General features: G+C 39.0%; 1 protein-coding gene across 2 annotated transcripts in view; it reads right to left on the bottom strand.

Moving 5' to 3' along the window:
- The window catches only part of LOC129749371 (transmembrane protein 65), a 74,789-nt gene extending 51,692 nt beyond the window's left edge, over window positions 1-23,097 (bottom strand). Inside the window, exons 1-2 of one of the 2 annotated variants that reach the window (XM_055744333.1) lie at window positions 22,349-23,097; window positions 10,587-10,715 (exon numbers count right to left, since the gene is read on the bottom strand). In XM_055744333.1, the coding sequence (XP_055600308.1) occupies window positions 10,587-10,715; window positions 22,349-22,724 (505 nt within the window). In that variant the 5' untranslated portion in view covers window positions 22,725-23,097. The remainder of the gene's footprint in view (window positions 1-10,586; window positions 10,716-22,348) is intronic. The other variant, XM_055744334.1, reaches the window with a different exon arrangement.
- Window positions 23,098-23,622: the final 525 nt, after the last annotated feature.

The following is a 23,622-nucleotide window of genomic DNA, read 5'->3' as shown; positions in this document are numbered from 1 at the left end:
ATTCAGGAAATGTTTCATCTGGAGAAAACAATGCACTTTCGCGGGAGTAAGACAAACAAGTCGTACAGAAATTGATAAAATAATGTAAACAATACATATTATCCTCAGAACAAACTGTACCTCCCACGTCTAAAGAGGAGGTAGAGGAAAGAACCAAATGGGCTTGTTGGCCCATCACAAAAAAAAATCTGAGAAATGATTCCTTCTGGCAAAAGAAATTCTGGGCATTTTTCAATGTGGCAAACAATTTCGGGGAAAAACCAAAAAATCTCCCAAGAGAAGAAGTTTTTTATAATTGACTTCTAAAATGAATTCTAAATTCGTTCTGAACCGCATACAAATCATATCATTTTTAATTAGAGCGGTTCTTGCATTTTTTAACCTGGGGGGTAGTGAATATACATGTAAGAGAAGCGACGTCTGAAACAAAAAACTCCAATCGATACAGAAGAACTGTCAAAATCGATTCCAATCGATCCGAGCTTTTGTTGTAGAGCTTTTAGATTTCTTATTGAAAACTCAACCAAGGAGAGTATTGTGATGTCTGTTGTGGTTCAAGCAAATAGTTTTAAAGTTCGTCATATGAATTTATGATAAGGAGCGATTTTGTTCACTAATCTGGTGGATCGTGTTCCTGGTTAAAGAACTATGTGATCGTTAACAAAATTTGAGTCATTCATATCGTTCATTGCGATCCACCGGGTATGAAATTCAATGTTGTTTTGTGGGATTAACTGAGCGTTCACTTTAGAGTTTGAACATTGAGCCAGAAAAAAGGGCTGAGGATTTTTTTGTCTAAGCTTTCGGCTATGTGGCCAGATATTTTATTTTCAGAGGGATCAGATGTCGCTACTTTTATATTCAGGTTCACTACTAGAGAGCATTCAAAACATTTTCAATTAAGTAAAAAAGTCCTTAATGGGAAGGAAAGGCATTTTAATATTCTTTTTTTAAGAACTTTTTGTCATTATCACCATAATGACAAACAAAATTTTTTGAATGGCTTATTACACCACTTTGTAAAAAAAAGTCTAAGCGCATTCTATACATCACCAGAACTCTAATAAAGCTAAAATCTGGCTATTTGGCTCTGCCTTCATCATGCCTGATTTTTTAATCTTCGATAAAACCATTATGCTGTAAAATTTTGATTACCAAAGCTTGTATAAAACATGTAAAGCAATTTTTGTATTTTTTCGATTCCATGAGTACTACGATTTTTTTTATTTGTCCAGCAACTATGATGTTTGATGAATGATGATTGCAATATTGAGATAGGATCTGGTAAAATCAATAAAAAAAATCAATGTTTTAACCATATTATGAGTATTTCTTCAACTGCCAGGTAAGATTTTAGGTAAAATAAATGCACCGTCAAATCTTTAGAATAAAAAAATTAAATGGAATATTTCTTGCGGGAGCTATGAAACAACATGTAAACAAACAATTTTATTACAAAAAGATACAAAAACTGACATAAATTAGTCGCAACTTTTTTCCATTTCGGTTATTTGTAGTCTGGACAACATATTCTAAGTATGAAATACAAAGAGCTGATTTGATAACTTTGATGTTTATTTCGACGTAATGAAAGCTCACGCAAGATTTATTTCTATGCGAAAAAAATTAAAAATATTTCCCGAAAAATATTTTTTAATAAATTTTATTGTAAAACATTACATAATGACATTGCAAACATAATCGGATTGATTGAAAATAGGACTGAAAATCCGCCAACTGCAACGTTGAAAAAGTTGCGAATGCCATAAAGAAATCGTGAAATAAATTCAATTTGAGATAAGCTTCGCGGGCCGCTCTAACATGTCTTGAGGGCCGCATGCGGCCCGCGGGCCCCTGGTTGCTCATCCCTGAGTTTACTTTATTTGGACGTAGCAATTGGCGTTGAGGACCAATAATTGTGAAAAAGGGGTGCGAAATAAGAAGAGAACCACTTGAGTTTTTCTAACAAAAACAATATTATTTTCAAAAATTTACTGTGTAAAAGTAAATAATAATGCTTTCACGAGTTATTTGAATAGATAACTGCATTTTAGAAGTTTTCCAGAATTCCAAAGGATTTCAAAGGTTTTAAAATAAGGGTTTTAAGAGATGCTCCTCTAGCGTTAAGGAATTAAATATTTGAGCTGTAATTCTTTATCAAATTACTTACTTTCTTCATTAAAATGACGTGAAATAATGAAACAAACATTCGGGATTAATTTTAAATCAGAAAAAATAGGTTGGAAATCAAAAACTTAGATTTTGTTCAGTAAACCACACTTTTTCCAGTTTCAAGTCGTAGATGGCAGCACTATCTTGCAGTTAACACCAAATTTTGTCTCAATATAGATTTTTCTGGTTTATTTAGGCCCATATTCATCATTTTGAAATATTTTCCCATTACAGTTTTGTGGAAGTTCACGCTGCAGAAAGCTTTTCCGAATTTGCAAAAGAATCACCAGCACAAAAATGTACAACCGCCAAAATTCCTGCTCATCTCAACTTCCGATTCAATTGCAAATCATACCAATAATACTGCTTGCCGTCTGGTCCATCAAGCTGCATCCCAAAGTATAACTTTATTCTGATAATCGATCCAAAAAATTCTCTTTTAGTGACCTTGGTGCAACTCTTTTTTTTTTGGATTTAGTTTTTTTTTTTGTTTCGATTATAGTCGTTTTACCATCTTTATGGCATTCGCGACTTTATCAACGTTGCAGTTGGCGGATCGTTATTGAAAAACTATCCGGTACAACCGTGTTCGATGTTTACTCTAGGGCTCGAACTCGTGGACATCGGCTCAGGAAGTGATCTTAGAATTTCCAAAGCGTTCACACGGTACATATATTTATTTCTTGACCAAAAGCGTCCAGCACTCCCTAATTAATCCCAGATATTCGAAAATGGGCATGAATTTGGTTTGATGGCAAGATAGTACTGCCATCTATGACTTAAAACTAGAGAAATAATGTTTGATTATTAAAAAAACATTAGTATTTTTGAATTCCAACTGCTTTTTGGATTCAAACTCAGCCTCAAAACTATGTTTCACCATTTTGCATCATACTTATGAATGTTAATGAAGAAATCAAGCAGTTTGATAAAGTTTCATAGCTCAAATATCTAATTCCTTAACGCTAGAGGAGCATCTCTTAAAACCCCTATTTTAAAACCTTTTAAAACCTTTGGAATTCTGGAAAACTTCTAAAATGCAGTTATCTATTCAAATAACTCGTAGAAGCATTATTATTCACTTTTACACAGTAAATTTTTAAAACTAATCTAGTTTTTGTTGGAAATACTCAAATGGTTCTATTCTTATTTCGCACCCCTTTCCCACATTATTGGTCCTCAACGCCAATTGCTACGTTCAAAAAAGTAAACTTATGCTCCGTTAAGCAATTCAAAACAATCTGTGGAAGAAAATTTTCGTAATTTTCAATCATTCATATTTTAACAAGCAAAACACATAGTGGTGCTATTCTTATTTCGCTCACTGTATGAGCATGAAATTTTTCAATTCGGCTTAATTATAATAGTTTTAAATAGTAAAAACATGATTTTTTCCATGTTTTACTGTTTTAAACTAATATAATTGAGCCAAATTGAAAAATTTTATGCTAACATCAATTTTGAATAATTTTAAATAAAAATTTCAAATAAAAAAGTGACAAAAAAAAAACCGTTCGATTTTGGCAACATAAAATTTTCGAGCGTGTTGCCAAAAACGAACGGGGTCTGTATGTGCAACCTAGCCTGAGCGTTTCCAGTTTTGACATCTTGATCGAGAACTATCACTTAATTTTATTACTGTTTTAAAACCAAGCACTGCGTGCCTTTGTAAAACATGCAAAATGGCTTGGAACAAACTTCTTGATTTATGATTTATTAGAGTTATAATAAAGCATTCAGAACTTTTTCTAAACAACATAGTCAGTATATTGAGTAAAAGCTTTATTAGCGTTTTCAGAACGACCTGAAAACAAATGGTTGAATCAAGAATCTATGGATTTTTTTGTGCCCATAATAAAACAGTTATAAAACAAGCTCCATATAATAAAACTATTAAAAAAAAACTTTCTGATGCTAGTTGGCTAAATCTGTGTTACTGAAGCGAACCCACTCCTAGACAGCAAATTTTAACCAACCTTTTAAAACAACACCAGATTTTGGCGTTTTATACATATATTTTATTTGGAAATTAAATCAAAAATCGATTGAGACTAAAATATCGAAACTCTGATCGCTTTGCTGCATCCAAACCGCATTTGATTTAGCACAATTTAGTACACAATTCCAGATTAAAGGTTGTGGCGCTGGTTTTTATTTTTCAATTTTTTTAGCTGTGGATTGAAAACAATTTAATTTACTACTTATTAGCAGGGAATCCAAAAATCGTTATACTTCGATAGAATTGGCCGATCAAATCATCAGTGAGAGAGATTTTCATCCGCAAGAACACTATACTACCGCTTATCAACTTCGATTTTGCTCTCGATAAGTTGTGCATTCCGATTCAAATTAATCGTCTCTTGTAACGTTAAGGATAAATTCTCGCTCCCGGAAGAGAGAAAATTTCTCACTATTTTGCATGGAGTTAAGGGCGCGGAGAGTTTGAATGGACGTAAATAGCTAGAAAAGGCACTCTCTGTGCGTTTGTTCTCTTGATCGCTTTCTGATTTGTCGGTGAATATTCTCACAACTAGAACTGACTGAGAGAAAATAATGTTTGGCACAAATCTAGTTATTAGAATATGTTCGACTAAGTGTATCAGCACTTTCGAGACCCTTTGTTTATTTACAGCAGGCAAGGTCTAATAATATTAAACAAAACAAACAAAAACTTTGAAGAACCATTATTTGATATCATTTTCTCTCCTCTGAGCGTCGGAAAGCACCTTCAATTCTTTCATCTCCAGTTCCTTAACCTCCTTTTTTACCTCTAGCTTCCGTTTCGCTATAGTTTCTTCCAGTTTTTCCTCCATTTTGTTTACTTTTAAGGACTCGAAACACCTCGAGTGAGAATTGTGGGCATAGCTTAGCTTAGCTTGATTGACTACTCACATCCACCTTTGAACATTGAACCCGAAATGCAACGAATCGCAATTGGTTGCTACTCCGTGATTGACCGAGGCCATCAATTTTGTTCAGAGGTCAAATGAATGATGCCTGGGATTGACAAAACATTCACAATGCCCAAAACTGATGCTCTCTCTTTAATCATCAATAACGGCGCCGGCCACGTCCTAGTAATCAATAGATAGATTGGAACCTCGAATGGGTATTGCGGGCATACTGGATTAACGGTTTCGTTACAGTTATAGCTGTCCCCCTGACATGTTGATTTCTCCGTATACGATACGTTGGGCCGTCAGACTCTCCTCGGTTTGGTTTTCAACTATGCATTTCGCGTTAACGAAAAAGCCTCTTTCCATCGTCGCATTGCCATTAGACAAAATTAGACTTTTCTTCAATAAAGTCGTCAAATTAAAGAAATCCTTATTCGATTGGCCAATAAGTTCAATCCAAAAAATGTCCAATCTTTGTGTTTGTCTTCGATATCCGATAATGAAGTTTTTATTGAAGGTATTGCACTTAATTGTCCGAATTCGTCCTTAATTCGGCACAAGCTCCACTTAAGTGTTGCTTGTCAACGAATACTTTTAAACACAGGTCTTAATTTTTTTTTGACAATATCTGGATAGGGTGGAATCACATCGGGATTAACACACGATAAATACCGAGTGATGGGATAAGTCAAGGGAGCCATTTTATTTAAAAATCCATAGTAAAACGACCGACAGCTATTTCTGAATACAAAAACATCATTGTCGGAAACATTACCAGATTCTTTTGTTTTTTTAATTGCCGAGTTAGTTGAGAATCCAATTTCCAGCTGCTACGCAAGAGCTTGAAAGAAACAACACAACACAAAGCATGCACTAAAATATAGCTTGAAGTTTCGTTAAATCTTTCCAACACGGTTTCTGTCAACTGGTAGTTGTTCAAGGAGCCAATGGTCGAAACTAGTCAGATCGTTGTTCAATGAACCAAGTTGAACTAATCGAAACCTATCCAGCTCGTCAGGAGGATTCGTTTCGAACTGGTAGAAATCGGTCGAAGTCAATTGGAAAGATACTGGTGATCAACCTGTAGCCTACCTGTCTCCACGTTTCAAAGGACTGAGTAACCTTAACTACTCAAACCCCTGTTGTGTACAAGTTCTATCTATCTTTACCAGCAAACACAGACCCCCATTACAAGATCAACTTTCTTAAATGAATGCCAACTGTCAATCCATTTTTACTAGTTTCGATCTATTTCAACCACACTTCATTGAACAGACTTTCACTGAGCCAAAAATTCTCGACTATTCGAAAGAATTCCCGGCTTTTTCCAGCATTTTTCCGGTGGATTTCAAATCCCGTCTTTTTCCCGCTTTTTCCGAATGAGTGGCCAACCTGTTATTAGGCTTCTCTTTAACTATCTGGAGGAAAGTCAGAGAATTTTGGTCGAAGAGCTAGACCAACAAAAATTTTGCTAGTAAAAAGTTGCTAGGGCTGGTAAGACGGACAGCTCAAGGTCGGGTAAAATGGACACATAAATTTCTCCAGGTATTTCCAATTTTTTAAAGGTTTGATCCACCATATGTCTTTAAAAGACAGGCCATAAAAACTGTGCATTTGAAATATGGTATAATTTTCTTCACAGAAAAATTTTCTACAAATTTTGAGCATAGGATCTTGTTAGATGGTTACTTTTAGAGTCAGATATTCTTGTACATTTTTTTCCCAGAATAATGCTTCGATAATGGCATAACAATTTTTGTTGATTTTTTTCAAATAGCTGGCACCTGTTCAAATTAGTGCTTCTACTACATTAATTTTATTTCGCCTTGCAGATAACTCACGAGTTCAGTTTCTGCCGAATAAATTCTTCGAAATAATTAAAAATAAGCTAATTGAATACTACGAATTTTCACCAGTAAGACGATCAAAAACGGTGATTAAAAAGAATAGCTGTCTGTCAACATAGCGCCGGTCGATCTCCGGGCCGCAGCTATTTTTCACCAGAAACAAATTTCACACGCGGCTGCCCTTGGCGCATACAAATGAGGAAAAGCTCAAAAGTACGTTATAAGCCTCGCGTTCTGGAAGCAGACGTGGGAACGATAAAACGGGTTGCTGAACGTCGCATCCGGTTCGGATGGATTATTTTGGTGATGGTGCGTATTATACCTTCTGTCTGTTCTGTTTGTCGCTGTCGATGTTGCTGCTGTTACCGTGTTTGGCTTCCGGATCCGGTCGGGTTGAACATGGGAAATTAAAATCTACATATCGACAATGTTCGTAACCGTATGTCGAAGCAAGCGTCCCAGCACAGGGCCCCGATTCCCAGTAAGGAAAATTACAACTCCCCAGCCGGGTGTAAAACGAAGTCAAATTATACTCCCGTGTTCAGGTATTAAAACGGCTGACTGAAGCTTGCAGCACCTGGCTGGATGGGGCAACTGAGCTGAGTTGGGTTTGGGAGAATTGAACTTCATCGCAAAATCAGAACCGGTGTCAAATGCAAAACTAGGTCACCCCCATCACATGGGGCCATAAAATATTCATGAAATATTATCAATGAAGCGGGATGCTTGCTTACCTCTGGGTGTAAGGCAGTTCTGGGACCGGGATTTCATCGATGGCGCACGACGAGTTGAAAAGTGATTTCCGTACTGTGAATGGGGATGATTTGTCTTTTTTTTCGATAGCATAGCAATAACCAGTCAATTCAATTTGACACCGTGATTGCCTGGTAACGAAGAGTCGAAACCGGCAAATGACACTTCCGATGTGAATTTATTATTAAGAATATTTGAGCACCTGTTCTATCATGCATGCAATTTAGAGATTAAGTTAAGAAGCAAAATTGTCGTTTTTGAATAAAGATTTAAAAAAATTAAAGACCTTTAATACACTAAAGGGATACGAACAACGCAAGAGTGTTTAAATCCCAGAAAAAAAAAACAAAAAAGACGTTTTGATTTGAACTGAAATATATATTCAACATTCAATATTTAAGCTTAAAACTCAATTTTGAAAATATATTTCCGACCTCAGATTAAGGATGTGTCTCAAGTTTTGTTTTAAGCAAAAACGACTTTATTTTACTTATCCATCGTTTCGATTTTTATAGAATCTTTATCAGAGACTAAAATTTATTACAAAATAAAGTTTACGTCGACTGAATCTAAGTGATTCTTACCATTCAGATTCAGATTCAGATTAAGAGTTCAGATTTAGGATTCAGATTCAGAATTTAGATTTCACGACTCAGATTCAGAATTCAGATTCAGAATTAAGTTTCTTTTTTTTTGTAGAGAAATGAATCCAACTTAGATGAAATTTCAGGACTAGATAAGAGAAAATCGATGTTGAAAAACATGCGAAAAAAATTCGCCTTGTCTCCCGGTGAGACCCACATCTTGCGCCTTGCGTCTCACCGGGAGACAAGGCGAATTTTTTTCGCATGTTTTCAACATCGATTTTCTCTTATCTAGTCCTGAAATTTCATCTAAGTTGGATTCATTTCTCTACAAAAAAAGTTTCGCTGACTGAATGTTTGAGTCGTGACCCATCTCTGAGTCGCAATTTTAAAAATAGAATTAAGTTTCAGCATCTAGATTCAGAATTCAGGTTCAGAATTCAGATTAAGAATTCAGATTCAGAATTCAGAATTCAGATTCAGAATTCAGATTCAGAATTCAGATTCAGAATTCAGAATTCAGATTCAGAATTCAGATTCAGAATTCAGATTCAGAATTCAGATTCAGAATTCAGATTCAGAATTCAGATTCAGAATTCAGATTCAGAATTCAGATTCAGAATTCAGATTCAGAATTCAGATTCAGAATTCAGATTCAGAATTCAGATTCAGAATTCAGATTCAGAATTCAGATTCAGAATTCAGATTCAGAATTCAGATTCAGAATTCAGATTCAGAATTCAGATTCAGAATTCAGATTCAGAATTCAGATTCAGAATTCAGATTCAGAATTCAGATTCAGAATTCAGATTCAGAATTCAGATTCAGAATTCAGATTCAGAATTCAGATTCAGAATTCAGATTCAGAATTCAGATTCAGAATTCAGATTCAGAATTCAGATTCAGAATTCAGATTCAGAATTCAGATTCAGAATTCAGATTCAGAATTCAGATTCAGAATTCAGATTCAGAATTCAGATTCAGAATTCAGATTCAGAATTCAGATTCAGAATTCAGATTCAGAATTCAGATTTAGAATTCAGATTCAGAATTCAGATTCAGAATTCAGATTCAGAATTCAGATTCAGAATTCAGATTCAGAATTCAGATTCAGAATTCAGATTCAGAATTCAGATTCAGAATTCAGATTCAGAATTCAGATTCAGAATTCAGATTCAGAATTCAGATTCAGAATTCAGATTCAGAATTCAGATTCAGAATTCAGATTCAGAATTCAGATTCAGAATTCAGATTCAGAATTCAGAATTCAGATTCAGAATTCAGATTCAGAATTCAGATTCAGAATTCAGATCCAGAATTCAGATTCAGAGTTTAGATTCATAATCCAGATTCATAGTTGAAAGTTAATCGAAATGTGCCCATTAATTTGTGAGAACTTCATTTATTGCAATTTTAACTACACTCTTTGGAGCCACCATTGCACAGTGGTATAAAAAATCAATCTAGCGGAAGTAATTTTATAGCGATTAAGGGATGAAAAGATAAACTTTTGATGTTTTCTGCAACATTATTCATTTTAACAAGGTACGAATTTTGATAAGAATTAATAGTAGAAGGGTCCGGTTACTGGTTTGATTTTGAAATTTTATAGCATCGATCCGATCTTGGTAACGCTGTAATATTTTCTAAATGATTTTTTTTCGAAGACGGTAAACATTTTTGATTAAAAACAAACTAGGTATTTCATTTTTATTTTGAACGCTGTTGACTTGTTTTGTTGAAAATAGGAACTTCAGGTGTTTGTTTTATATTTCTCTTGAATTTTTGATTTAGCCCAAATATAGGTCGACTTTTGAATTGGAAAATTTTGACTGCAATATCCGATTTTTGTCACGTTTTTGAGAAAAAATGCTCGGAACTGCTCGGCCCGAATACCTGCAAGAACAATTCTGAAATGGTAAAGTTAGATTGAAGTTCTGGATTGACGGAAATTTTCAACCAAAATAATCATTGAATGACTTTAAAAATAATTCAAATAACTTTAAGCTCTGTTAAAGTTTAGTGCTGATGGGTGATTATCATGATAAACCGGATGCAATAACTTTTTATAACAAAAACTTTATAACTTTCATAGTCTATTCTACTATGTTTAACATATTATCATAACATAGGTAAATATATGATTATTTAAATAAAACACCACTATTTCCCAAAAAAAAATCAACTACCTTCACCAATAAAAATAAATAAATGTGTTAATCAACAATTTAAGATTTGTTAGTGTAGTTTTTTAAATATATTTTGACGGCATAAGGCAAAGTGGTACAAAAAACAAAAGCAAACGAAAGCAAAAAAAACTCAAAGCTGCCTACCAGACTTTTTTTTCAGCCAGTCTTCCGGAACCGCACAGTAGGATCCGGTGGGGTCTACATCGCCAAGCGCGGGTTTCAGCTTAGAAGGGCGCCCGAACCGACTTCGCCACACCGTTGCAGCCAGCTGGCCTGTGTGTTGTATTCGGGACCCGTGTGGGATTGCGTGTGTGAGTGTGTTAAAGCGTTTGTGTGTATGTGTAGGCGATTGGTGGGTCGAGCAGCAGCATGGCGTCGGCATTCACGATGGCACCCGTTCCAACATACATATATAGGCGGAGCAGAAAACAGAGAATTTCAGTTTGAAGAAAATAACATGTCGGGCTTAGGCTTATTAATAAATACTTCCGCGTGGGTGATTTGAATATGTGTTATCATACAGCTGGCATTTGTCCATTGAACGATGACTTTATTTACACATATTCACAGAAAACGATTTTTTTTAAATCACAGAAATAATACGGCTGTGGAGAATTTGATTTTACAACATAATTTCGTCTTTAGTTGAATTTAAGACATTTGTGCTTATTGGAATGTGAGATGCATATACATAACTGTATCGAAAAGTTATTAGCGACTTTTAAAACTAGTTTACTCAAAAATGGGTGAACTTTTTTCTGTGTGCATGCAAGCAAAATTTTGTTTACATGTTGGAGAAGTGGTGTGCATTCAATTTGTTCGGATTAGTTTTTTCATCTTCGTTATGGTATCAATGACTTGTCCGCCAACTTCATCGTTGATATAAGTCGCGAATGACATAAAGATGTTAAAACGACTATAATCGAAACAAAAAATCTTCGTTATGGTTCGTATTGATCTAGAAACTAGAAGGAAAATTCTGCACACTTGGTGCACTGAAAAGGGTGTTACCTACAACCAAATCGCAAAACGGTTCAAAATACACCACACAATCGACAAATATGGCAACAAGTTGTCCTTGAAGAATCTGCCTCATCGAGTCTGATAGCTGATCTGACGCATAAGTATCCTCCTCTCTTCTGGCCGGATTAGACATCTGCACATACGTCAAGCCTGTACTGCAGTGGCTTTCAGGCAATAACATCCAATTCGTCGAGAAAAACATCAATCCATCCGAAGGAGGTTCCAACCAAATGCAAGACATTTTCAAAATGATTATGAACCAAAAACGGCAGATAGCGGAACAGAACGCGCGGTAAATGGTGGTCATGGAAAGGTTCACCACTCAAGCAGCCCCCAACCAGCCAACTAACAACTCTGAATTGGTCATCGAGTCTCAGTCGTCCAATATCCGAGAGCTCAGCTACGATCCGAAAAAAGGCCTTACTTTTGACCGTTGGTACCAAAAGTACGAGGACTTTTTTCTTCAAGATGGAGCCAAGCTGGACGATGGGGCCAAGGTTCGGCTGCTGCTTAGGAGTTTGAACGTGATAGTCCACGACAGGTACCTGAACTTCGTTCTTCCGAGACATCCGACGGATTTTAGTTTCGAAGAGACTATCGAGAAACCAAAACAGCTCTTTGGAACCCGGATTTCTCTTTTCAGCAAGAGTTACCATTGCTTTCAACTTGTCAAGCAGCCGGAGGAGGATTTCGTGGCGTATGCCGGAATGGTGAACAAACGCTTTGAGGACTTCGAGCTAAGCAGAATCACCTCGGATCAATTCAAGACGCTGATCTTCATCCGGGGCCTCAAATCGTCGAAGGATTCCGATATCCGCACCAGACTACTTTCCGAACTGGAATCAGATGAAGGAGACTGCAAGTTGGAAACGCTTATCGTCGAATGTCAACGACTCCAGAACCTCAAGCACTATACCGCTTTGGTCGAGCAGAAGCAACCTTCATCTGCTGCTTCAGTATGTGCACTCAAATAAAAAAAAGCAGCAGATGAAACCACACAATCAACCCCCGAAGAAAGGTAAGCAACAATCAACTTTATCCAAGACACCATGTTGGCAATGTGGAGGTATGCATTTCGTCCGAAAATACCCCTTGACCAAGCACCTCTGCAAATCCTGTGGGAAGACTGGACACAAAGAGGGATACTGTAACTGTCTCTCAGCGAAGCAACACAGCAAGAAAAAATCGAGCAACGGGAAGTTTGCTGTCAATCATATCAGCAGCGGACTACGACGCAAATTCATTGACGTCTCCGTCAATGGCGTGTATATCGAGCTGCAATACGACACCGCTTCCGATATAACCGTCATTTCAAAGCCAACATGGAAGAAGCTGGGATCTCCACCTCTACAACCAACTCTCAAACAGGCAAAATCAGCATCTGGCAAACTGCTGCAATTTGTCGGCAAAATACAATGCGACGTCACCATGGGCAACCAAACCAAGATTGGAACGTGTTATGTCACCAATCAACCATCCCTCAATCTTTTCGGCCTGAATTGGATTGAGCTGTTCGGACTGTGGTCTCTTCCACTATCATCGATCTGCCACAAAGTTCAAGAAGACCACTCCGAACCGATCTAGCAGTACAAGAAAGCGTTTTCCAAGGTGTTTGCCAACTCACTCGGACATTACACGAAAACTCGAGTCAAGCTGTTTTAAAGCCAGACGCACGACCGGTTTTCAAGCCCAAACGTTCGATTCCATTCATGTCCGTACCGAAGGTCGAAGAAGAATTGGATCGTCTTGAGAATCTCGGAATAATTTCCCCATTGGATTTCTCACAGTGGGCCGCCTCAATAGTCGTTGTCAAGAAGGCGGGGGGCAAAGTGAGAATCTGCGCCGCCTAAGTACTCAACCGGTCTGAACGCTGCTCTAGAGCCGCACAATTATCCTCCGATGCTTATCTTCAAGTTGAAGTGGACGACGAATCAAAGAAGCTGCTCACAATCAACACCCATCGAGGACTGTACCGTTTCAACAGACTAGCTCCTGGTGTCAAATCCGCTCCCGGGGCATTCCAGCAGTTGATGAACGGAATGATAACGAATCTCGAAGGCGTTGAAACGTTCCTGGACGACATCATCATTTTCAGTCAGACCGAATCCGACCATCACAAACGACTCCGAGCACTCTTCAACCGGCTCGGCGAATATGGGTTCCGTCTTCGTGAAGACAAATGCAACATTCTTCAGCGGCGAATCAAGCATCTGGGCCATATTGTTAACGAAAAAGGTATACGCCCAGATCCTTCGAAGATTGAAGCCATCGCCCGAATGCCAGCAACAACCGACGTCTCATCCCTCCGCTCCCTTCTTGGTGCGGTAAATTTCTACGGGAAGTTTGTACGCGCTATGCCCCAACTTAGGCGCCCTCTTGATGCACTGTTGAAGAAGGACGTCAAGTTTATCTGGTTTCAAAAATGCCAACAAGCTTTCGAGAAAATCAGGACGACGCTGACCCACTACAATCCGAGCTTGGACATCAACGTTGCTGCTGACGCGTCGAAATCCGGAGTTGGTGCCGCCATTATGCATCGATTTCCGGATGGTTCTCTCAAGGCAATCGCTCATGCTTCCCGAACGCTTACGTTAGCTGAGGTCGGGTACAGTCAGATCGAGAAGGAAGGACTCAGCCTTGTTTTTGCGGTTACCAAATTCCATCGTATGCTGCTCGGTCGACGGTTCACTCTGCAGACGGATCACCAACCCTTGCTCCGAGTTGTTGGTTCCAGAAAGGGCAATCCACTACATACAGCGAATCGTCTCCAACGTTGGGCGCTTACTCTCCTGTGCTACGATTTCGACATTCAGTACGTATCCACCAATCGATTCGGATACGCAGACATTCTATCCCGTCTGATCAATAGCCACACCAAGCCGGATGAAGATTTCATAATCGCATCGCTCTAACTCGAAGAAGACGGTGAGGTTCCTTTGGATGAAGCCATCGAATCTTTACCTGTTTCTTTGTAACCATTATTTATTATGATGCATGTATTTAAGTATAAATTTCGATCAGCAAAAGCACCTACCACACTTTTAGCCTCAGTGTGGGTGGGTTTTCAATAAGTTCGTGAAACCCCTCGTTCGACATACATGTCAAAAGGAAAATATAAGAAAACGAAAATGAAATTTCGCTCAGTGGAGGAAAAAACGGAAAAAGAGTGGCGTGACTCGCGCTTTTTCGGTCGCGGATCAAGTTGGTGGTGCGAAACACGGCACAAGTTGGACCAGAACCGGAACTCGAACGAATTGGCGTGGTCAACCAGTCTGCCGGAAACAGCAAACATTGCTGAAGCGGCATCATCTACTCAACAACCGTACCACAGTGGCTGCTGGTGGGTGAACAAAATACCTACACAGCAAAAAAAAATGTAACGCTGGATGATGTAATTTGTGGAGACAACGTAGTGTTAGGGCTTTTTGTTGTTAAAATACATCTAAACGACGTACGCGAATGCGAACATGTCGGGTAGTGTAATATCACAACCTTCTATGTGATATCGCATCAAGTAGTCAATGTTTTCCTCAATTGACGTTCAAATGTTATTCATTTCAAAAAGGAAGAAACAGATTACGGACCTCAGCTGTATTTGTTTGGCTTGTAAGTACAACTAAAATTTTATAAAAATGTAAGCAAAACCATAGCTTCAAATATAATGTGATTATTTTTCATTTTTAGGCAGATTCGGCAGGTTGGCGGGTCAAAAATAATTCTATAGTTATCAAACAGCCGAGTACATCAAGAAAATGTAATATTAGGTACCATTGGCGACTCAAGTTATGTGCAGGTATTTGATGTAATATCACAACACTTTTTTTGCTGTGTATTTTGCATCAACGCGTTAATATGCTCCCGTACCTTTGTCAGGTTGTCCCGCCGTGTTCAAACGGAGCTCGACAAAATCGAAGCAAGAGCCCATCGCGTCGAAATCCAACCAGCGAGAAAAGGGCAACAAGCGAGTATCGCATACGGGGCGCAAGCAACGGAAACATAAGCGGTGAGTTAACCTCAAAAGGCAATGAGATTAGGCACATCAAGTACATGTTGCGCTTTATAGTTTAGGCTTCCAATATCGCCAGTGTCACGCCTTGGAAAAGGCAGCATTCGGTGTGCACAACAGCCCCTGCAACGGGTAAGCCAAAAGCGTACAGCAAGCAAATCAAGAACTCGAAACTAAGGAGGTTATGTCCTCAGGGCTTTTTTGCTTCTCTACTTTTTCTCAGCTTCCACTGGTGGTATTGGCGAAAGGCATTCGTTGTTAGACGTATTAGACCGGTTCAAAGCGAAAATCATCAGACGAGGAAAACCGTTCGGGGATCCAGGATTCCAGGAGTCAGCACGCAGGCGAAGTTTCTCAACAGCAGAAAGGAAGTGGGGTTCCCGGATAAGGGGCGCCTCAGCGTCTTCATTGGTTACCCACACGGTCTCCAGCACTGTGCATTCAGCATCCTGCAAACCTGCTGTGTCTCAAGAACACGGGCTCACTTCAACCACATCCTTTATTGTCGGCCAGACCATATCGCAGCAAAAGGGTGCACGGAGCAAAGATGTTGGATTGCATGTTGGTTCCGGAAGTCCGGTGTTCGGACACTTGCGTGGTCTTTTTCCAAGCGACGACGACCATCGACGATTTGCCAGTCATGATGCCGAATTCATGCAGGCAGCACAGCGTCAGGCGGCGCTAATCATCTTGCACCAGTCAGTGTAACACCAGTAGGTTTTGGTTGTTCTGTGCCCGAGCCTGCTGGCAACCATCAACACACTATCACAACCAACAACCCGACCGTCGAAGGATAATGGCGTGGAAGAAGTGAGATCGTCAAGAAGAAGAAGAACACCTGGTGCGGCGTGCGTCAAATGATGACCGAACATGTGAGTTTTTCCTTTGGTATGATCCACTAAATACATGCGAAATGAAAATCCTAAATTATCTAGTTGTGGCCAGCCCTTTTACTTGTGCGGAGTTGATTTCAAAGCCCTTTCACTCTTGCCATATGTAGCAATTAAAAAGAAAATTCCAGTACATCTTTCAAATTGGTCCAACGTGTGACAAGCAAATGTCCTGTCCTCCAGCAAGTTACCGAGTTCATCCAAAAAGGATGGCCTTCCGATCTCAGCAGTATTCAGAAACGGTCAAACAGTTTTATTCCAATCGTGAATCAATAGCAATTGTGAAACACTGCCTGATGATGGCCGACAGACTGGTGATTCCGAACAGTTTTCATCTAAGGTTGATGACGAGGCTTACGCCAAAATTCACGAAGCCAACAGCTGGAAATGGGTTCCTGGACATGTGATCGAGGCAATCGGCAGAGTTACCTACAACGTGCTCCTGGATTCCTGGCATGGCCGACGAAAGCTGATTCGCTCCCATGTCAATCAATTGAAACCTCGATTCAACGGTAATCAAGACACCACCAATCCAAGCCCTCCACTAAATATTTTAGTGGACATGTTTGGTCTGTCATCTCAATCCGTGGCTCCAACACCGAATTGCACTATCGAAGCTTAAGATCCAGCGATTCCACTACCGGTTCGTTTGTAGATGCAGAATAAACACATCAAGCAGACAACCAATTTTCAAGCGTTCCTCAACGAACCGTTCGGATGCCCTACCGTCTCGAGCCTTACCTGGTGTTCTGGAGATAGAAGGGAGAAATGTTAGCAGCCTGATCGCAGTAACATAGAAATTTATGTCATGTGAAAATTGGATAAAATAAAATCACAGTTATCACTTATTTCATTTCTATTCACAGAAAGATGTTGCTAAAGAGTTTTCGATACAGTCCTTATGTGGCGGAACCAAAACATTGGGGGCTGAAATTGTTCATGCCAAATTTCAGCTCATTTGATCGACTCTTAGGTGCCGATCCATGACAATCAAACTTGTATGGCAATTTGACACCACCGGGAGCACAATTAGTCGATGAATTGCTTCAAAGCGTGCAATCCACGAAGCCTCAAACGGCCACTATACTAAATAGGTTTGTAGACTCCAATATTGACTCTCAGCGGCTCACGATCTGGCACACGACGGGCAGAAAAAGCAGCGGGCCAAAAATCCCAGGGTTGCCAGCCAAGGGAATAGAAGAAGACCGGACAACGGTCGGAGTACTGACCCCATCGACAGGGGCTGTCGAGTAGTGTACGTTCTACCCCACGGATTGAAGCTACAAAGATAAGGCAACATCTTCTGCGTAGCGGATACCGTGGGTACGCTACGTTTGTCCATAGCATGCTCCACCTTCGGGGTGTATCTGAGTAAAGCGGTTCCCAACGATCGAAGCTGCGTTGATAAGACTTTACCTTCTTTGCAGTGGAAATCGTTGGGAAAGGGTTATTCCGCGATCGGGGAATATCCACGAGTAAAGTGGCTCTCGACGCCGGGTGAGCCATTCGATTCGGAGTAGCATGACGTCTTCGTCGGAAATCATCTGAGAAGTTGCGTTAAGTCCCGCGCATGTGCTGTGACAGACGCAAGTCTAGGATAAGCTGCTCTCGTTCGGCACACGACGGGCATAAATGTGACAAACCTCGAATCTCGGGGATAAGAGTCGTTAGAGGAGATGTCAGGCCACAAGTCTTCAGGAGGAGAGGTTTATGTGGTCAACCCTGAGTCTTTACGATAAGAGGTCGATTCTCGAGTCGCCAGAGGAGAGATCGGGCCTTGAGTCGTGCAGAGGAGAGATCAGGCCTTGAGTCGCGAAGAGGAGAGGTTTGTGTGGAAATCTCGAGTCATTGTGAGGAGATGTCGGTTCTCAAGTCGTTAGAGTAGAGTTCAGACTTCAAGTGGTAATGATGAGAGGTATTGCTTTTTTTGGCTTAATTTATGACACTTTAACACAGAGGTATTGCTGAAAGTGGTCTCGTCTATGAGTATTGCCGTGCGCGGCGCACTAGCGCGGATAGAACTCCTATTATTTAAGGATGGAGGTGAAGTTTAGGGAGTAGGAGGTATACACGAAGTATATCGCGAATCTTCCCATGGTACCCATGGACCCAGAGTTGCAAACTTGGGGGACGCGGTGGCCCACCGTGCCTTGGAATACAATCCGTAAAGAGGGTCAAAAGTCATATGACTTTCCAACAAAACTCCAAGGTCCTTTACCTGATCCGCACGTTGCAGTGACTCGCCCAATATGCTGTAATCATATATGAATGGATGTTTCTTCCTACCGAAAAAACGCACAAACCCAGTAAATTATTAGCGCACCAGCTCACAACCGTGGCCAGAAAGCTTTGTAACCCGTAACAATCAGCCAGACTGTTTATGATCACAAATATTTTAAGGTCATCCGCATACAGGAGAGCTCCATATTCAAAAAGAAGCAAATTAGTGTTATTAAAGAAAATTGTGAACAACAGAGGGCCTAAATTGCTGCCTTGTGGAACCCCAGACTTTGGAGTAAAATCAGCAGATTTTTCAGAACCAATTTTAACAGCTAACCAGCGATTCGTCAGATAACTTTTAATCCAAGCACATAGTCGTTCGGATGATCATAAACGTTGCAATTTTTTCAGGAGAATATGGTGATTCACTGAATCAAATGCTGATTTTCTGAGATCCAATTCTGACAGGCTGAGAAAATGACATCGAACAGAAAAACACTAGAGAAGTGCAACTCAAAGAAATTGCATTTTTCGACAGAGGACGTGGCAACTCTGTCATTTAATTGAAGTACCACAGGCAGATCGTATTTTTTCCGTTTTGAGTTCACAAATCTCTAGAACTTTTTTGGATTGCGGCGAACCTTCTTTGAGTACGTGAAACATAACGGCGATAACAACATCATTTGTAGCTGCGATATCTTCTCGTAGCATATCTGGACCTAGTAAACTTTCGAAGCAGTATCGAACGTAACTGATTGAAACGTTTTAGACGCCAATTACTCCAGGAAGGTCGAGGAGAAGGTACAACTATGTATACGTTGGGTATTGGGTATAATTCGTATAACAATTGGATCACCGAAAATGTTTAGAGTTGCTATTAATAAGATAGACCCCGCACCATTTTTTTATCGATTCGTATATCAGTTCTACAAGATGTTGACTTGAAATTGGTATAATACAGAATTTGGGCCACCTTTCTGAATTTGGGTCTTAACCAGCTATTTAGATAATTGTTACAATTTCTCTTATACCAGTTCTGACATGAAAAAAGGTTCAAAACTTCACAAACGAAATTTAATTCGATCTGACTTGCAAAATAAATTCTGCAGTCAAGATTCTGCCTCATGTCAGTTAAAATTTGTATAAAACAGTTGCCGCTTCTAAAATGTTCCTGGCGGCTAAAGATTAAAAGCAAAATTTAATATTCCTCACATCGTTTTGATTTCTTGTCTTCATTTCAAGCTTTTCGTTTGAAATTTAATTTCTGTGCTTTCTATCTTTGTGCCATTCCGTCTGCCAACGCCGTTTTATTTTTCACCGTATTGAAAAATAAAGAGCATCATGCTCCTCGCGTTATCCGATGCTCAAGCTCGTAAAAACGTGAAAGATAACACCCACCCTCCGAAAGTTTGCTGCTGCAGCAGGAGCAGCAATGAGATGATCATCCACCTTCTCATCCTTCCTTCGCGGAACATTTCAACAATACTGGCAAGTAAAAGAATCAAATTCGGGGCACCATTCTACGGACAACAAAAAATCTTGGAAAACAACAACCAACTCCCTGAATCCGACAGCCTTTGTCAGGGCTGAGTACAGCTGCGGAAAATGTGGGCGATATGAATGAACAGCCACAATCGCGGCGCAGTAAAATTTAAGTATGAAAATTTGAATTAAACGCTTTCAAATGATTTTTCAGCTATAGTTCTACCCTTTGAAACAAAAAAAAAACGAATGGAATGAACTTGTTCAGAAGAAAAAACGTTCAAAATAAAAATCTGTTTTCCTCCCATTTATTCTCTTAAGGATTAGTTGCCGGAGAAGATATTACGAATGAATTATGATTGAAAATGGTAAAGTGCATGATGATAAATGATACATACGACGAATCTTTGGCATGATTGATAAATCCGTTTCACAAATCTGAAAAGTACAATAGCGTGCATTCACTCTTATCGTTGAACGTGGGAGATCTAACACATGATAGAGCTAGAGAAGAAGCTACCGAAAGATAACGACATTTTAATTACCGTTTTATTACAATGCTATCTGTATGTGATTCAGCACCATGCACAGTTTACAGTTCTGTGGATTTAGACAGATAGCCATTATCACAGAGAGGTGATTACAAAACACTGCAGAGAATGATAACTATACGATAGAGAAGACAGCGACATTGGAAATGTGTAGTGGGTAGATTTTTTGAGACAGTTTTTTTTTGAAAATATAATCAGTGAAGTCAATTAAAAATAGATACGTCGAATACGACTGATAAATAAGTGCACGCGTCTTTCTTTTTCGGTAATGTTGTGCATTAAGCTTTGCATTTTATGTTACATAATGAAGTTTACCATTTGCGATGTTTCATGTTTTTGGATTATCATTTTAAAGTTCAATCTTGAAATTTACCATCAGTGTGAATTGTTTGAAAATATCTATAATTAGTATTCTATGAGTTTGAGATATGAGGTATTATACCTACTAAGAACCTACATTATAACAAATTTCGTAATATTTGAAGATGGGAAATCGATTGGCACAAAGTCCTTATTCAATTATTGAGGCACACTACCGTGTGAATATTACGTTAGTAAACAATGGAACTTCTCCTCCAACCTGTTAACCTTTCTAACGAATCCAACAACGCGTGAAATCTCATTACCAACAAACTGGCCACATTAATCTCAACAATCCGAACGATTGCAGCCAGCTGCTGAGTCTATTTTTAGTATCCTTCTGATTTTCCACGCTCCCGCAACCCAGTCAGTGGCTCAATTTTTCCTGCCAATTTCGCACACGGGGGTGTGAGTTAGGGCTTTGGTTCGTTCGCAGTCTGACTCTGGTGCATTTGTCCTTTGCTTTGACTCAGTGATGGTTTTATCAGGATACGTTTTTCGATTTTTTTCATCTCTCATTAGGCACATGTTTTTCTCGATGTCAGCCCGGCCATGTTAAGGTAAAGGGGCCTTTAAGCTATTTGTTACGAAACTTGACTTCAAAGTCTACCATTATTTTCCTTAGAATGCACTCGAAACCGAACTATTAAATTTGATTTTAAAATAATAAAGTTAATTGAAAATGATATACACTACTTTACCCTACAAGCTAAAAGAAAAAGAAAATTCTGACGGATCCGTTCAATATTGTATTAGGTTTGGATGAATTGCTCCCTAATACACAGTCATTGGTCAAGATTTATGCGCTAATTGGCACGTGCCGTTCGATTGGGCTAAAGTTTATGAATAAAGAAAGTTTGCCATGTGTTGCTTGAAAGCTTGTTTACTTCAAGTTCTTCCTCATTAGGCCTATATTAACGTAAATATTCAGATTTCGTCAAATTCACATTAAAAGTCTTATTGTGAAAATGTTTGAAATAGGGTATTAAAAAAGTAGTAGTGAATTAGGGGATTAAACATTGCTTAAAATTTATTTAAATTATTAATTGAAGGTAATAAAAAGTTCTCAAGAAACTTATTTGAAAAGGTATTTAGACAAAATCAAGAGCAAAAATTAACAATGAAACATCGCAAAGTAGAAACTCGGAAGGTAAGCTTTAATTAAGTTGATATTATTTACACTTTCATTGAAATGAAATTCCAGTGCAAAGTATTCGATAGGATAGAAAAGATACTAGAGACAGAAGAGCACATTCATTGCATAGAATTTGATATATCCTTTTTGGCAGAGTGGGATTGCTTTCAGAAAGTTGGAAGGACACTTAGAAGAAGCGGTGTAGAGTTATGGAGAAAGGTTTAGGTCAAAATGTTCACCTTCGAACTGTGCTTTCTGTTTATTCGATTCGAACTGTTTGAGCGTGTTCATCAGCAATTCCCTTTCATCTTCGTTGAGGCGATAAACCAGGTCGTGAAGCTGTTCCCGTGTTAACGTTGATGCTGCCTGAGTATAGCTACGCCGTCCGTTTAAGTTAAAGCTGGAACGACTCCTACAAGTGGTGCTTCTCGACATAGAAGATGAGCTGGCTTTCGCACCAGAATAGCTTCTGATGGAATTGCTACTCCTAGGTGTATTCTGCATTCGGTCCCCGAAGCATACTGGCACCGATGCCAGGCGACTCGCTCCGCTTGTGGAACACTGATTGAACACAAAGGTAAATCCCCGCAACAATGATGTAGCACTGGCACTCATTTTGAACACTTTTCAATTGCTTTGTGCGCAAAACCCTAATTAAACCCCTTGAAAGGTGCAATTCTTCTACAGATTTGCAAGATAGCACAGCACCTCGGTCAGATACAGATTCTTCACAAAACCATTCAACACAGTTTTAAAATTTCCAACCAACATCCACTTTTACAGCATTTTCTTCAAACTTTCAACTCCGGAACGGCCTCATCTGTAATAACAAGGTCCCAATACCGATACCACGCGCACTCCCAATTTCACGAAAGTAATTCCGACTTTGTGACACGAGAACAAGAACACTACTGAGCCGAACCTTGATTCAAACAGTCTCAAATGGCTGACGGAACACAACAGTAACAACCAGTGATGTCAACCTTCCAGATTTTGTCTGGATCTTCCAGACTTTTTGGATTTTTGCCAGACATTTTTTCAGGTTTCCAGACTTCCAGATTTTTGACAATTCTTCCAGACAATTCCAGACTTTTGGGTTTGGACTTATATTGTTCTAAGAAACTATGAAAATTCAATTTGGTCATGGTGTAATATGGCAGGAAATGATTAGAATTTATGAATTATGAATTCATATGTGTTCGAAACCTATTAATATTGGCAATTGCTTTGAAGATGTACATATGTCAAATTGAGATTAAGACACATTACGTGAATGATATGGTTTGGGGATTACCTACATACATACATACATACAAGACATAACGCGTGACTGATATGGTGACAGAAAAATAGTATTGCAACATTGAGATCTGGGGACCAAAAAAAAAAGGTCGCCACCTTCAAAGCTAAGGTGTCCAGACATTTCCACACATTTCCAGACATTTTTTTAAAATCTTCCAGACTTTTCTGAAAAATAGTTGACAACCCTGGTAACAACAGGAAAGCACAGCCT

This window comes from Uranotaenia lowii, chromosome 2, assembly GCF_029784155.1.
Source record: "Uranotaenia lowii strain MFRU-FL chromosome 2, ASM2978415v1, whole genome shotgun sequence".
NCBI lineage: Eukaryota > Metazoa > Arthropoda > Insecta > Diptera > Culicidae > Uranotaenia > Uranotaenia lowii.
The sequence above is the reverse complement of the archived record's forward strand: the minus strand, read 5'-3'. Positions and strand labels throughout refer to the sequence as shown.